Here is a 12,296-nt window from a genome sequence, read left to right as displayed (position 1 = left end):
GTCCCTCTTCACTATCATGATATACCTGTGATGAAAGAGAGTTCAGTACATATGCAGTATTAACACACAGACAGGGTGACATGAATATTAACTTAGCAGCAAATGTTTTCTTTGGAAATCACAGTTTCAGGTACTGAGTGCAAAACATTTATTACAGTGGAAATGGTTATGGCAACATCATGGTTTATTTGAAAATCTCACATTTTCTCTAGATGATGTTTGTTACATTTCTATATTTTTTGCACCACTAGGGCTGAACAATTTGGGAAAAATAATCCAACTGTGATTTGTTGATGACTATTATGACAACAATTTAATACGACTCCCCCCTCCATGTTTTTTCTGGATTATTCACCAAAAACAAGTTTTACTCTAAATGACAGCAGGACGACCAACCTAACATCCTCATACATGCACTGGTGGTGGTGAGGGTTGGGTTTACTGTTGTTCAGTTTTCTTTGTAAACTAAGCTATGCAACATCACCCTGTTAAATAAACTCAGACTGGCTTCCTTCTGCCTTCCTCTTATGCTGTAGGCTAAGACTTGACTAGTACCTGGAATGGACTCACTGGAAGCTATGGTCCTGAATCCACTGTTTGCAGGAATGTGGCATTATCAAGACACATATGACCCAAAGAAAAAGAAACTGCATACCTGCCAGAATATGAAATGTTCTCTGATGACAGTCTTCACTGCATCATTACTCCAAACATCCCTGTTCAGGCACTGGCAGGCAAAGTCCTGAACATTCTGAATGTTGATCATTAGCCACTTGTTCTCCAGCTGTCCACAGTCTTTTGCCTGAAAACATGAAAGATGAAATAGACTGAAAAAAGAAAACATAAGACTATGGCTGCAATAATAAAAGTGAGAAAAATCAATAATAAAAATGTTTGGCAACAAATTTAATTATCAATTAGCCTGGTCTAATCACATAGCTGTGCAGCTGGGTCAGCAACTGGGTGACGTTGGTGATGCGTATCGAAACATTTGGAAAATGATGGAATTTGTGGATAGGACTGAGCATGGTTACAAGAGAGAAAAGTGGATGACCAGTTGTCTAAAGTTTGGGAGCACATTATTTTACAATCAGAAGGAAGTCTGTAGCCGGCGCCAACTGTGCAAAACGTATCTGTCATGGCAGGGGAGCATGATGCTAATGCATTAGCACCTAAAGAAAAGACACAGAGTTACAGAAGAAGGGAAGCTTGGAGCTAAGTAAGTCAATCATTTTAGTTAATAATGTAAGAAATTATGAAAGTAAAATTATCGTGTACCTGATTTTAAATACTGTGGTTACATGGTTATGTTGTTACATATATTATAATGCTAAGTATATATTCAGGAATATAACAGTAGGCTGTGTAGGCTGCTAAACACAGGTGCTAAATACATTTGTGTTTGTGTTGTATTCATGTACACACAAAACACATATAAACAAACAACCATTATATTAAAGGCAATAAGCAAAACCAAGTTATACAAGTTTGTTCAGGAACACTGAAGACACATGCAAGTGAAGGGGACAGTGCAGAGTACATGGGCTAAGAGTAAATGTGTGAAGGATTATTTAGGCATACTCAAATTTATTTCTAACCATCAACAGTAGCGGTCATGTTTGTACTGGTTCTTTACATTAGCATGGTATGTTTTATGAAAATATAAATTATTAATCATTAAAACAGTCTTATGGCAAACATAACAGCATATTCCTGCCTATCTATCCCTGGAACACCTAGTTTCCTGGCTGTGACCGATCACCATCTGAAGTTTCATTCAAAGGTCACACAAAGTGCATAAAGACATGTAGTGTAATATGTCGGGTGAGTGACTCCCCACCGTCTCAAAGCTGCCTTTGTGCATGAGCTCAATGGGAGGACGGAAAAGGTCTGCCAGGGTGCTCAGTTTCTTATCCACTGTGCCTCCATTACGCAGCTCCTGTTCTTGGCGGACTGGGACAAGAAAATCAGTCGTTACATGAAGTAAAGAGGCAGCGGCAGAATGATTCAGACAGAGAGGAAAGTAGCATATTTTCTTGTTTGTTGCCGTTAAGGAGCATTACACCAAATTTACTACCAAGCAGATTGTAACATACATACTTGTTTCTGTTTGGAAATCTCGAAAACCATCAAATATTGATCGAGCAGGTCTTCTTCGCTTTGGCACTGCATATATAACAGACGCATCGAAATGGACATTCAACAGATAATTAAAAATGCATTGCCAGTAATAACAACAATACAGTTTAAGATCTTTTTGCATGAGCTAGAATAAGAAAAGCAGCACCACGATACCTCCGAACAGTGGCTCTGGTTCCACCAGTATGTCCTGCTTCTGAGGAATGGGTGCTCGTACTTCACTAAGACATAAGGAATACAGCATTATTCTATGAATCAAAGCAAACTAGACAGGAGGTCAAGCATCAGTTAAGTCATAAATGATACACTCTCTGATTTTCTTGAATCACCGAGCAGGAACACAAATCACAGCAGTGCCCTGAATTCCAAATCGTCCTCCCAGCTCAACAATTCTAAACTAGGAGAACAATAAGGAGCACTATAAAAGTTTCTGTTAGTGCATCTTTTAGACATTAAAACATGACACAAAACTCTAAAGACTGTTTTATTTTTGTCTGACACAAGTGTGTGAAGAAAAGAAGAACTGCTTACTCTGATGGGGGTGCTCTGCTGCTTGAAGCTGCTGAACTGGAGCTGGTACTGGGCTCTTCTGCTATCCCGCCTCCATCCAGAAACATTGTTACTGCCATCTCTAGGTTGTTGTTGCATGCTTCCAACATATGTTTTCCTACGCTCTCTGTAGCCCCTAGAAGAGTGTAGGAACATACCAACCTTAAGGGACAATTATTGATAAATCGGCAAAGCGCATATACCTTTCCGTTTTAAAGAATGCCCTAAATTTTAGTGGATTACTTGTTCTTTAGCCGAAGCCAGCTGGCTTCGGTACAGTTCAGTATGTTATGACTAGCTTTTTCCCCAGTACTGGATTTTTAAGGCTGATATGAACAGGTTTTTTAAAACCTATGATGCACTTGATTAAAAAAAATATAATTTCGTTATTAAAGAATCATGACCAACATGTTCAAGACACTTTACACTTGAAAAACAAACTGGTCAGTGCTCACTGTGGGACAACTATGTGATGAGAATACTATTTCTAAATTGCCACATATCAACATTGGCATTTCTGCACATAAATGTCTTGTTACTTATCTGCCAATATCTGCACTGGTAACAACACATCTGTAATGAGCCAAGATCTCACAGCCACATGTTTGTGACATTATAAATGCAACACATGTAGTAACTTTAAATGTACCAAACAGTAAAAGTGATTAGATACTACATCAAAAACATCAGTAACATAGTAGAGTTTGATCAATTAAAAGTACCATACCACACTATGCATGTGGTATGGTACTACTACTTATTTACTAAATATTATGTATACATATGGCTAACAAGCTTTTATTTGACTACATGCCTTTAAGGCATCATTTGTTTTCATTAACTTCACTATTTAGTGACAATGCATGCTTGCACACAACTGAAACAAGTTAGTAAAATGCCTTCTCAATATGAACATCCAGTTTAGCATTGTTTCTGTAAGAATTACATCCCCGTGTGTAAACTCAGAATAAAAACTTTCCAATAATGGGGTGCTATGGAATATTATAAAAATGCAGCTGTATTTATTATCCAGTAATATAATATCTTAGTCAGAATCTGGACATTCTATATATTAAGTAGTGGTTCTGGTATTTTGAGCATATTTTTCCTTGAGTAAACATTTTAGTAATAGTAGGCTAAATTTTTTTACTTGTATGGAGTATTTGTACACTGTTTTTAAATGAAACATCTTAGTGCTAACACCACTGGTCTTTGCCAGATGAATGCAACACTGCAACTTTGTTACTGTAATGAAACAACTACCGAAAAGTTAACACAAGCAACAATGCATCCAGATTTTAAAAATATGCCTTGGAAATGACAGGTACTAACTCAAAGTAGAGGTTACATGATTTACAGAAAATAGGCTGAAACGTGTAAACACATTAAAATAGATCTTAAATATCTCCAGATTATGAATCGCCATAATGCATAACTGTATGAAAATGTTTTGCATATGTGATCAGAGAGTTTAACTTTTGACTTTGTGACATGCACAGTAGCGTTCGGCTACTATGAGCTCGCCGCCTGTACTGCGCATGTCCGTTTCACTTTCCAAGTCTGGCAGCAGCCCCCGAACTGACTCTCCTGTTTTCTCCGTTAAATAACTTAAATTTGAAACTCTGTCCAGTGTCCAAGCATACATAAACAAGCGAGCACCTATGCGGGAGTAATCGGGCACGGAGATTGTGCTCATCCAAGTGTGGTTAACACCACAATCAGGGGGGGGAGATGACAGTAACAACATTAAGCTTGGCTGATGATGAAGAAGGGAAATGTTACAGCCGACGTCCATTCCACATTAACAACCAACCAATGCAAAAGAGCAGAAATCCAGTTATAGACTAACAAGATAGTGTTGGTAATGAGCATCTCAAAGAAAACTAAATATTTTTGATTGGCTGTGACAGATAAATATTCAAAGCTTATGGTTCAATGATCATTTTTCTGAGTCTTTCCCTTGAGTTTAGCAGATAACTGGTTGTGCTTTTCCCCCTGCAAAGCACTGGCAACGCAGGAGCCAATGCAAGACTTTATGTTCGTTTTCTTATCTACGCACTCATTACCTGGTTTGTTGGGCAAGGGAGCTGTTCCTGTTAAATAACCCAAACATACTTAATAGATCAAATGCAAAATAATACATTATTTTTACCTGTTATTGCTGTGAATTGTTGTATTAACCCGTTCATCCCCAGAGCTGAGCTGTCTCCGAGCGCCGCCATCTTACCGCCACAAACAACAACATAAATGTGGCGCATGCGCTGCGCCGCTCTTTTCCCCTGCCTAGCGCGGCGCGAGCCCCCTGCGTCACCAAAGATTGGTGCTGCATTGTGGGTAATATAGTTCACTACGCAAAATGGCGTGATACTATGCATACAGCTGTTTAGACATCTCTTGGAAAATTGCGTTTAATCGATTTTTAAAATGAAAAGATCTAACTGCAACCTTTGTAGCAAACACACGTTAAAATGAGCCTAAAAATCAATATTTCGTCCATTGACCTCATTTTTGGAGGATATCACAGTTTGTAAACACTTTTTTGTGGCCAAGATCTTTCTCTATTAACATTTATTGACCTAAGATTATTCATTTAGCAATTTCCACTAACCTTTCCTTAGAGAATACTTTAAGTTATCCCTTCAGTTTTTGAAACATTTTAATCTCATGGAACACTAACAAAATCATTTTTACTGGAGACACTGACAATCAAAATAGATTATGCAGTAACAGACACATCACAACTGTGCTGCATTTCCTGTAGTTAGTAATATGTATGGGAAAAGGAGTGCTAGATTCAGAAAAAAGAATACATTAGTAAAATAGGAAGTGCACTGAGAGAGTGGACTTTCATACATGGATATCTGCATAATCAAACTGGGAATTTAAAGTGACATTTAATGAATGGACTTATGGACTAAACTGGCACAAACAAAGAACTCAGTTTTCTACTATTGCTGTACCTCTGATGTAAATTAAAATGGTTAAGTAGTAAAGTCTTAAAATTGTACTGTATCAGTCCTGATAAATATAATACAAATTGAAACTAGATACATGTTATTTAAGTAGTGTAAGTTTATTATTTGCATAATACATTCAGTTTGAAAACAGCATCAACCAAATCCAAAAACTGAAGACTCAGTTCTAATAATGAGCTAATAGTATTTGGAATAATTGCTTATTCAGTGACCAGTACAGGCCAAGTTATCTTAATTACAATATTTCACACAAAGGTGTAGTGCTGCCTGGCATAAACAAGAAAAAAGAAATCACTTTACAAAGGGAAGATGATGATGGCACTGACTTTTGACATGTCCAAACTATATTTCACAAATATACATATCTAAACCCAGTTAAAGATGAAGAGAAAATAAAATTACATTCATATCTGTAATAGCAATAATGTATAATGTCCTGACGTTTTACTAATGGTCTGTTGAGTTATCAAGGTAGGTATCTGGATTTAAAAGGTTTGTAATTACAATTTCTATTCTTTTTGAAAAAGCGCAAACTGATAGCTAAAGACACCTATTCTATGATACAAACCAGGATATTAAGCGGTTTCTTTTCTTACCTAAAGTGGGAGTCAGTATAAACTCAGCCTGCTTTAACAATATGAAGGTCTTCTATAAACCCAGACAGAATGAGCTACACAATACTTGCACAGAGAGCACTTATTTTAGCACTTTCCACCTCAACCCTGCAGCGCACTGAAATCTGATGCTTCTTAATTGTATTGAAGTGTGACCTTTTAGTCCTGAGGTCGAAATATTTTTCCATACAAATACACTTCACTTTCTAATCTTAAGGGGAAGTAAATCAAGCGCATTGAAGCATTATATACAGGAGACCACAGAAACCAGTCATCAACCTTCGGTTCAAGGTGGTCATCTTACAGGTCGATATAAGAAATCCTATAGCAAACATGGTCAATAAATATACATCAATATTTCTTTTGAAGTAATACTGAAGACTGAATGAGAAAAATACAGGCGTCACTGTAATGACTTTACACAGGTGAGAAATTGAAATCTCAAAATGTGATTAAAACAGCTGTCTGTGCCAACAGCATGAAGTTACCTATCTTTTATGTATCTGTAAAATTTATGAACATGCATTCTGAACTCAAAAGAAAACCCAAGACTGTGATCAGTGATGCATTCAGAAGAAAACATTTTTAGACACATTACATGATTTTACATTCACATGAGCTTTATTTTACTGCAGGGGTCACTCCTGTTAATCATAAAATTTGCCTATATGCTATAAGATATTTGGACAAAGAATAGACACCGCTGCTGCCCTTTGTCGGTAACCATACCTTTTTTTTTTTTAACATCGATTAATCAGCTACTGCAGTAAAGCATATGTTTTGCTTGACTGATGTTTGTGAGAGCCACTATACTAAATTGCTTTAAACTGCATGGTGTCATCTTAGACCTTATTTTAGATGTTAGACAGTTATAGGCATGTTAAACCAAATAAGCACTAGCATTCTTAAGATTTAAATATGCAACATGTATTTTTTTTATGGGCTTTACCTTTAAATGTTGAGGTTTAATTGTTCTTCTACTCACTGTGTACCTTGTGGGAAGAGTGTCAGCCTGTTCCAACAACCCCCTCAAAAAATCCCCCAAATAGTACAAATGCTTTCCTCTCATGTGTTAGCAGTGCAACTTCTACAGCAGGTTTCTTATTTTTGCTGATGATGGGCAGTGCATGACTGAGGAAGGATGATGTCTCCATACCGTAGCCCACATGTGAAACAAGAAAAACAGATGTGGAGGAAAAATGAGGAAATGGGTGTCAGGTAGTTTTTGAAATCATGTCCACAGTTTATATCCTGCCTAAAAATAATTAAGCTTCCACACAATAGCACAGATCAAGGTGTGAATGAGTGCACACATGCATACATGTAAAGTATGTTGAGTGAACAATGGGTGATTCAATGTTGGAATGCATGTTTGTGTAAGGAGTGACTATGATTCAGTGAGGCCAGAATGTTTCAAAATAAAGTATGTTTATGGAGGCGGAGCAGGCAGGCAGGCAGGTGAGGGAGAACACTGAAGTTCACAGATGACTTGTATACTACAGTTTAGAAGCGAATGAAGGTAGCATCAATCTGGCGTACACTGGGTAGCGCCAGCATGATCTTTCGACGGTACTGTGGATCCTTCTGTAGTGGGTTTCTTTCGAGATAGACCGTCTCCAGGGACTTGGCATTCTTCAACTCATCAAGATCTGACCAGTTATCTATCTGATTATCATTCATCTGTAGAGAGATTGAAAGACAATAACAGCCAATAAGAAGACAATTAATATCGTCCTGCCTGGCTAAACACTTTCATATGGAGGACATGCAGAGCACTGAAATTTCTGTTTTTGTCACAAATGATCTGTACCCAAAACTCCTGCAGCTCTGTCAGATGGCTGATGTTTTCAATTTTCTTTACTCGATTGGCTGCAATGTCCAGGGTTGTAAGCTTCTTCTATGAAGGGGAACAGCAGTATTTGAATGTACAGAACACAATTTGCTGTTATGTCTGCACAGTTAGCAAAAATGAGTGGTTGTATTACTATGACTCACATTGTTTTCCAAGCCCTCAATAACCTCAATGCCATTGTGACTTAGATAGAGCTCTCTCAAGTTGACAAGGTTCTGTAGACCCTCAATTTTAGTGATCCGGTTACTCTGAAAATAAATGTAAACAAACTCATTAACCAGTGCTTCACTATACACGTCACTTTTATTCTTGTTACCACTCAAACACGTGAGTGGATTTTGAGAGGAGGATTTTGGTGAGAATACCTGTATGCTTAAAACTGTCAGGTTATGTAAACCCTCCATATTCTGAAGCTTCGTTATTTTATTGGTCCCAAGAAATAAACTTTGCAAAGATGCCAGTGAATCCAGGTTCTCTATGACCTGTGAACAGAATAACATAAAAAGAAGCAAACTGTTTTCATAAATATTCCACATATGTCCTATAATTTCTTTTATACAACAACCCCAAATCAGAAAAAAGTTGGGACGGTATGTAAAAAAACAAACAAACAAAAAAAAAAACAATTAAAACTGAAAATAGTGATTTGTAAATCATGTGTGTCCTGTATCACATTGAAAACAATACAGGAGCACATTATTTGATGTGCTACCTCATCAATGAATCATCATTTCATTGTTTTACCTCATTACTAAGCCCTGAAATGCAACCGTCCCAGCTTTTTTTGGAATGTGTTGCAGGCATCAGGATTGGAGTGAGTGTTTATTTAAAAAAAAAATAAAATTGATAAGGTATCACATCAAATAGTGGGCTGCTGTATTGTTTTCAATGTAATACAGGACACAGATGATTTACAAAATCACCATTTTCAGTTTCAGTTTTACATACGGTCTCAACTTTTTCTGATTTGGGGTCATCTGCACCATAAAGTTGCAAATAATGATGGCTGTCTGACACCAATGTGCCGATACAAGCTTCAAACTCGAAGGAACATTTTCCTTGAACCACTGCTTCGAAGCTTGCGTTGGTGCAGAAAAAAGACAAGTGACTGATTCAAACCAGTCGGTACTGTTTCGTAGCTGCTTTTTATTGTTTCTCAATAAAAATCTTTGAATCTCCATCCCACTTACATAATCACACCCTGCCCTAGTTACACAAGCACACTCTACGATCCTAGCACATCCTCTGTTTCCCCACGCGCACCTTCTCCCATCTACTAAGTTTATAGAATCAACCGACCGACTAATCAATCTTTACAAAAATGTATTTACATCATTCACACAAACGCTATTTACATGCATCACATAATTATTAAGACAGTGTTTTGCTGTCTCCTATTTCGCCACTAGATACAACTGAAATGAAGCTTTGAATGAATGAACCCATTTTCAAGACAGTTGATGAAGTGGTTCAATATTGCTTCATTGCTTCATTTGCACATCACTAGTTGCAAAATGTCAACACATCTAAAATATAATTTACAGAAACATTTAACCAGATTTCTCTCCTTACGAGATTCTTTATGTCTCACCCGGATGCGATTGGAGCCCAGCTCCAGCATTTCTAGGCCCGTGAAGTGTTCCAGGTTGGCAATGCTGCTAATTTTGTTGTGAAGCAGAAAAAGTTTCTTCAGCCGAGTCAATTGCTCCAAACCCTCCACCTTCCTCAAAATGTTAAAGGACATGTCAAGCTGCCTGTGGATCAAACAAATATACCTATTAAAATAAACTGTACTTGAGAACTGGGCATAATATCAATCACATAAAAAAATACAAATATCACTACCTCAATATAACTAGATGCCAGTATAAATAAGGTTTGCTTTAAACAACTTTACCTTTGCCCTTTTTGAACAGAACCTCTATATGACAAGAAAATAAATGCAAAAAGTTTTTTTTTAATATATACTTACTCCAATTCTTTGAGGTTGTGCAGGTTCTCCAGTTTGCGGATCTGATTGTCATAGAGATCTAGCTCCCGCAGTGAGCTCAAACTGTCTAGGTTCTCTATCTTTTTAATGAGATTCTGTCGTAAAGAGAGTGTCTGTGTAAAGGGATAAATGAAAAGAAAGTAATTAACACATCATCTTTATCATACACCTTAAACCTTTCTCTCTCAGATATGAATAAAAAAAAAAAAAAAAGACATGATGCTGAAAACTCAATTATGCCATGTTTTTATAGTAAGGAAAGCTGAAGAGTAATCTAAGATTCCACAAAGCACACCGTTACGTGTCACTGACAGCAAGTTACCGAGGTTGTTTACATACTTTAGCCTTCTGTAGCACCTCCAATCCTTCAATCTTTCCAATACGACAATGAACAAGATCAACATCCTATAACAAAAACAGTAATCTGTAAGTAATCGTTGTTGTTAGGGACTATTGTGATGTATATACAAGTGCACAGCCCAAACATGGGCTAAAAATACACCTATAACACAGAGCAGTAAAATATTTGCAGGAAAATAACATAAATGTTTTGCAAATAGTGGTGCATGGCAAATAAAAACTCTCCACTTCCAAGTTCTACAAATAAAATCTTCCACAAAAAAGCTCACTTCATAAACACAACATGAGACTTTTTAAAATTACCCAACCAAAAGGAGCAATTGGGATTGAAGGACATTTTAAAAGCAAAAAACTTTGGGACAGTAGCTACATTCAAACAGCAGTAGTCTTTTAGACCATCTTCTAACCTCTTCCTCTGGGTCCAAGGTTATGGTGTCCATGTCAACAGGAGATTCTTCTTTGCCTTTAATGAGAGCAAGAATATCTCAGGTAAAGTAACCATTATGCACCACTGCCCATGTAGATGTTAACTCCTGTTGAAGTCATATTAGAGCTCACAGCCTAACTTGTGTCTCTGTTTATCTGGCTGTGCTGGAGATATGATGATTTACTTGTGGTAGTGGGCTGATTGGGGTCCATGTCGCCATTGATACTCTTCCGCCTGGTCTCATCATCACCAGACTCCTCTGATTCACCCCTTCGGTCCACTACAATCAGCAGAAAACAAGACAAGGAAAACAATTTCGCCACAGAGACACAAATAACGTTTTCCACTGACACATTTAGCTGATGCAAGTGTAATATGATGCAAAGACCAAGCCCAGCGTCACCTCGCCCACTAAGAAGCCAGGGATGTGTCATGTGGTGCATCCAGCCTCTGTCTGGATAAACCACGACCATTAGATCATGTTTCTGAACTGTACAACATGTGACGATTGTGATAACATGTGCCAAATGTGAACCAAAGCTATCAGTGAATAATTCTCATTGTTAATTGCTGTGGATGCCATCCCAGTGGTATTACAAGCCTTTCAGAGATAGCTTGCAAGCTACGGTTAGCTTACCTACTTTAATAAGCTAAACATTGCTAACTATGTCAGCTAGCTACACAGTTGAGAGATTTAGCATATAAACTAAAATTAGCAACATGCAATATGGTCGGACAGGCGAAGCTAAATGTAATATCCAGTTTATGACAGTTACAGCACACTTCGCAACTAGAGAAAGTGAAATTTGATAAACAGGACAGTATGAGTTGACTAAATAACGTCAGCTAACGAGTCTTGATGCTAGCCTGTTAGCTAGCGCGACAAAGATGAAGATCTGGTTGGTATAAAGAAGGATGAGTTGTCGGATGTGCTCATAGAAACAGATACATTTGTCTAGATAAATGCCGACTAATCCAATCATGTCATGGCTGTATCTTTAAATATTCACTCACCTTCCATTTCTTGAAGCTCTCCAACAGACAGGGAAGCCATGTTTCCTGTAAACACTCCTCACAACCGCTAAGCCAATCCGGTGGAGGCTGATGCTGCGGCCAGACACCAGAGGGCGATGTTGCTAAACACTGAAAAAAACAGATGAACGCTGAAGTTGTGTGCAGTGTGCAACGTGACAACTCTGGCCTTCAACCAAAAATATTCCAGTTTTATTTATTTATTTTATTCACAACCATTGCATACATTTTCACACATTTACTGCAGATAACATTGAACCAGTAGAAGGTAGTAACTCGAGTGTTTGTATTAGTCGTTTCCTCCATTTAGTAGCATGTCCTGGTTTATTATACTTGCACTGTAAACTCAATTGAACAT

The 12,296-nt window shown here is 37.6% G+C and overlaps 2 protein-coding genes across 2 annotated transcripts in view; both read right to left on the bottom strand.

Annotated features, from left to right (window-relative positions):
- ubxn7 (UBX domain protein 7) overlaps window positions 1-4,959 on the bottom strand; it is an 8,633-nt gene extending 3,674 nt beyond the window's left edge. The window contains exons 1-7 of the mRNA XM_020595912.1: window positions 4,841-4,959; window positions 2,671-2,824; window positions 2,296-2,360; window positions 2,101-2,166; window positions 1,841-1,953; window positions 656-802; window positions 1-25 (exon numbers count right to left, since the gene is read on the bottom strand). The exon at window positions 1-25 is cut by the window's left edge and continues 63 nt beyond it. Of these exons, the coding sequence (XP_020451568.1) occupies window positions 1-25; window positions 656-802; window positions 1,841-1,953; window positions 2,101-2,166; window positions 2,296-2,360; window positions 2,671-2,824; window positions 4,841-4,946 (676 nt within the window). The 5' untranslated portion in view covers window positions 4,947-4,959. The remainder of the gene's footprint in view (window positions 26-655; window positions 803-1,840; window positions 1,954-2,100; window positions 2,167-2,295; window positions 2,361-2,670; window positions 2,825-4,840) is intronic.
- Window positions 4,960-6,879: 1,920 nt separating this feature from the next.
- Window positions 6,880-12,042, bottom strand: ppp1r7 (protein phosphatase 1, regulatory (inhibitor) subunit 7). The gene is made up of 10 exons (XM_020595881.1): window positions 11,921-12,042; window positions 11,091-11,186; window positions 10,887-10,942; window positions 10,459-10,524; window positions 10,102-10,232; window positions 9,721-9,883; window positions 8,495-8,611; window positions 8,273-8,377; window positions 8,088-8,174; window positions 6,880-7,957 (listed from the first exon to the last, which is right to left on the bottom strand). The coding sequence occupies exons 1-10, from the start codon at window positions 11,958-11,960 to the stop codon at window positions 7,781-7,783; spliced, it is 1,038 nt and encodes a 345-aa protein (XP_020451537.1). The 5' UTR covers window positions 11,961-12,042; the 3' UTR covers window positions 6,880-7,780.
- Between the last annotated feature and the right edge of the window lie 254 nt (window positions 12,043-12,296).

The sequence above is a fragment of the Monopterus albus genome, unplaced genomic scaffold (assembly GCF_001952655.1).
Source record: "Monopterus albus unplaced genomic scaffold, M_albus_1.0 scaffold28.1, whole genome shotgun sequence".
NCBI classification, from domain to species: Eukaryota; Metazoa; Chordata; class Actinopteri; order Synbranchiformes; family Synbranchidae; genus Monopterus; species Monopterus albus.
Note: the sequence above shows the minus strand (reverse complement) of the source record. Positions and strands in the feature narration are given on the sequence as shown.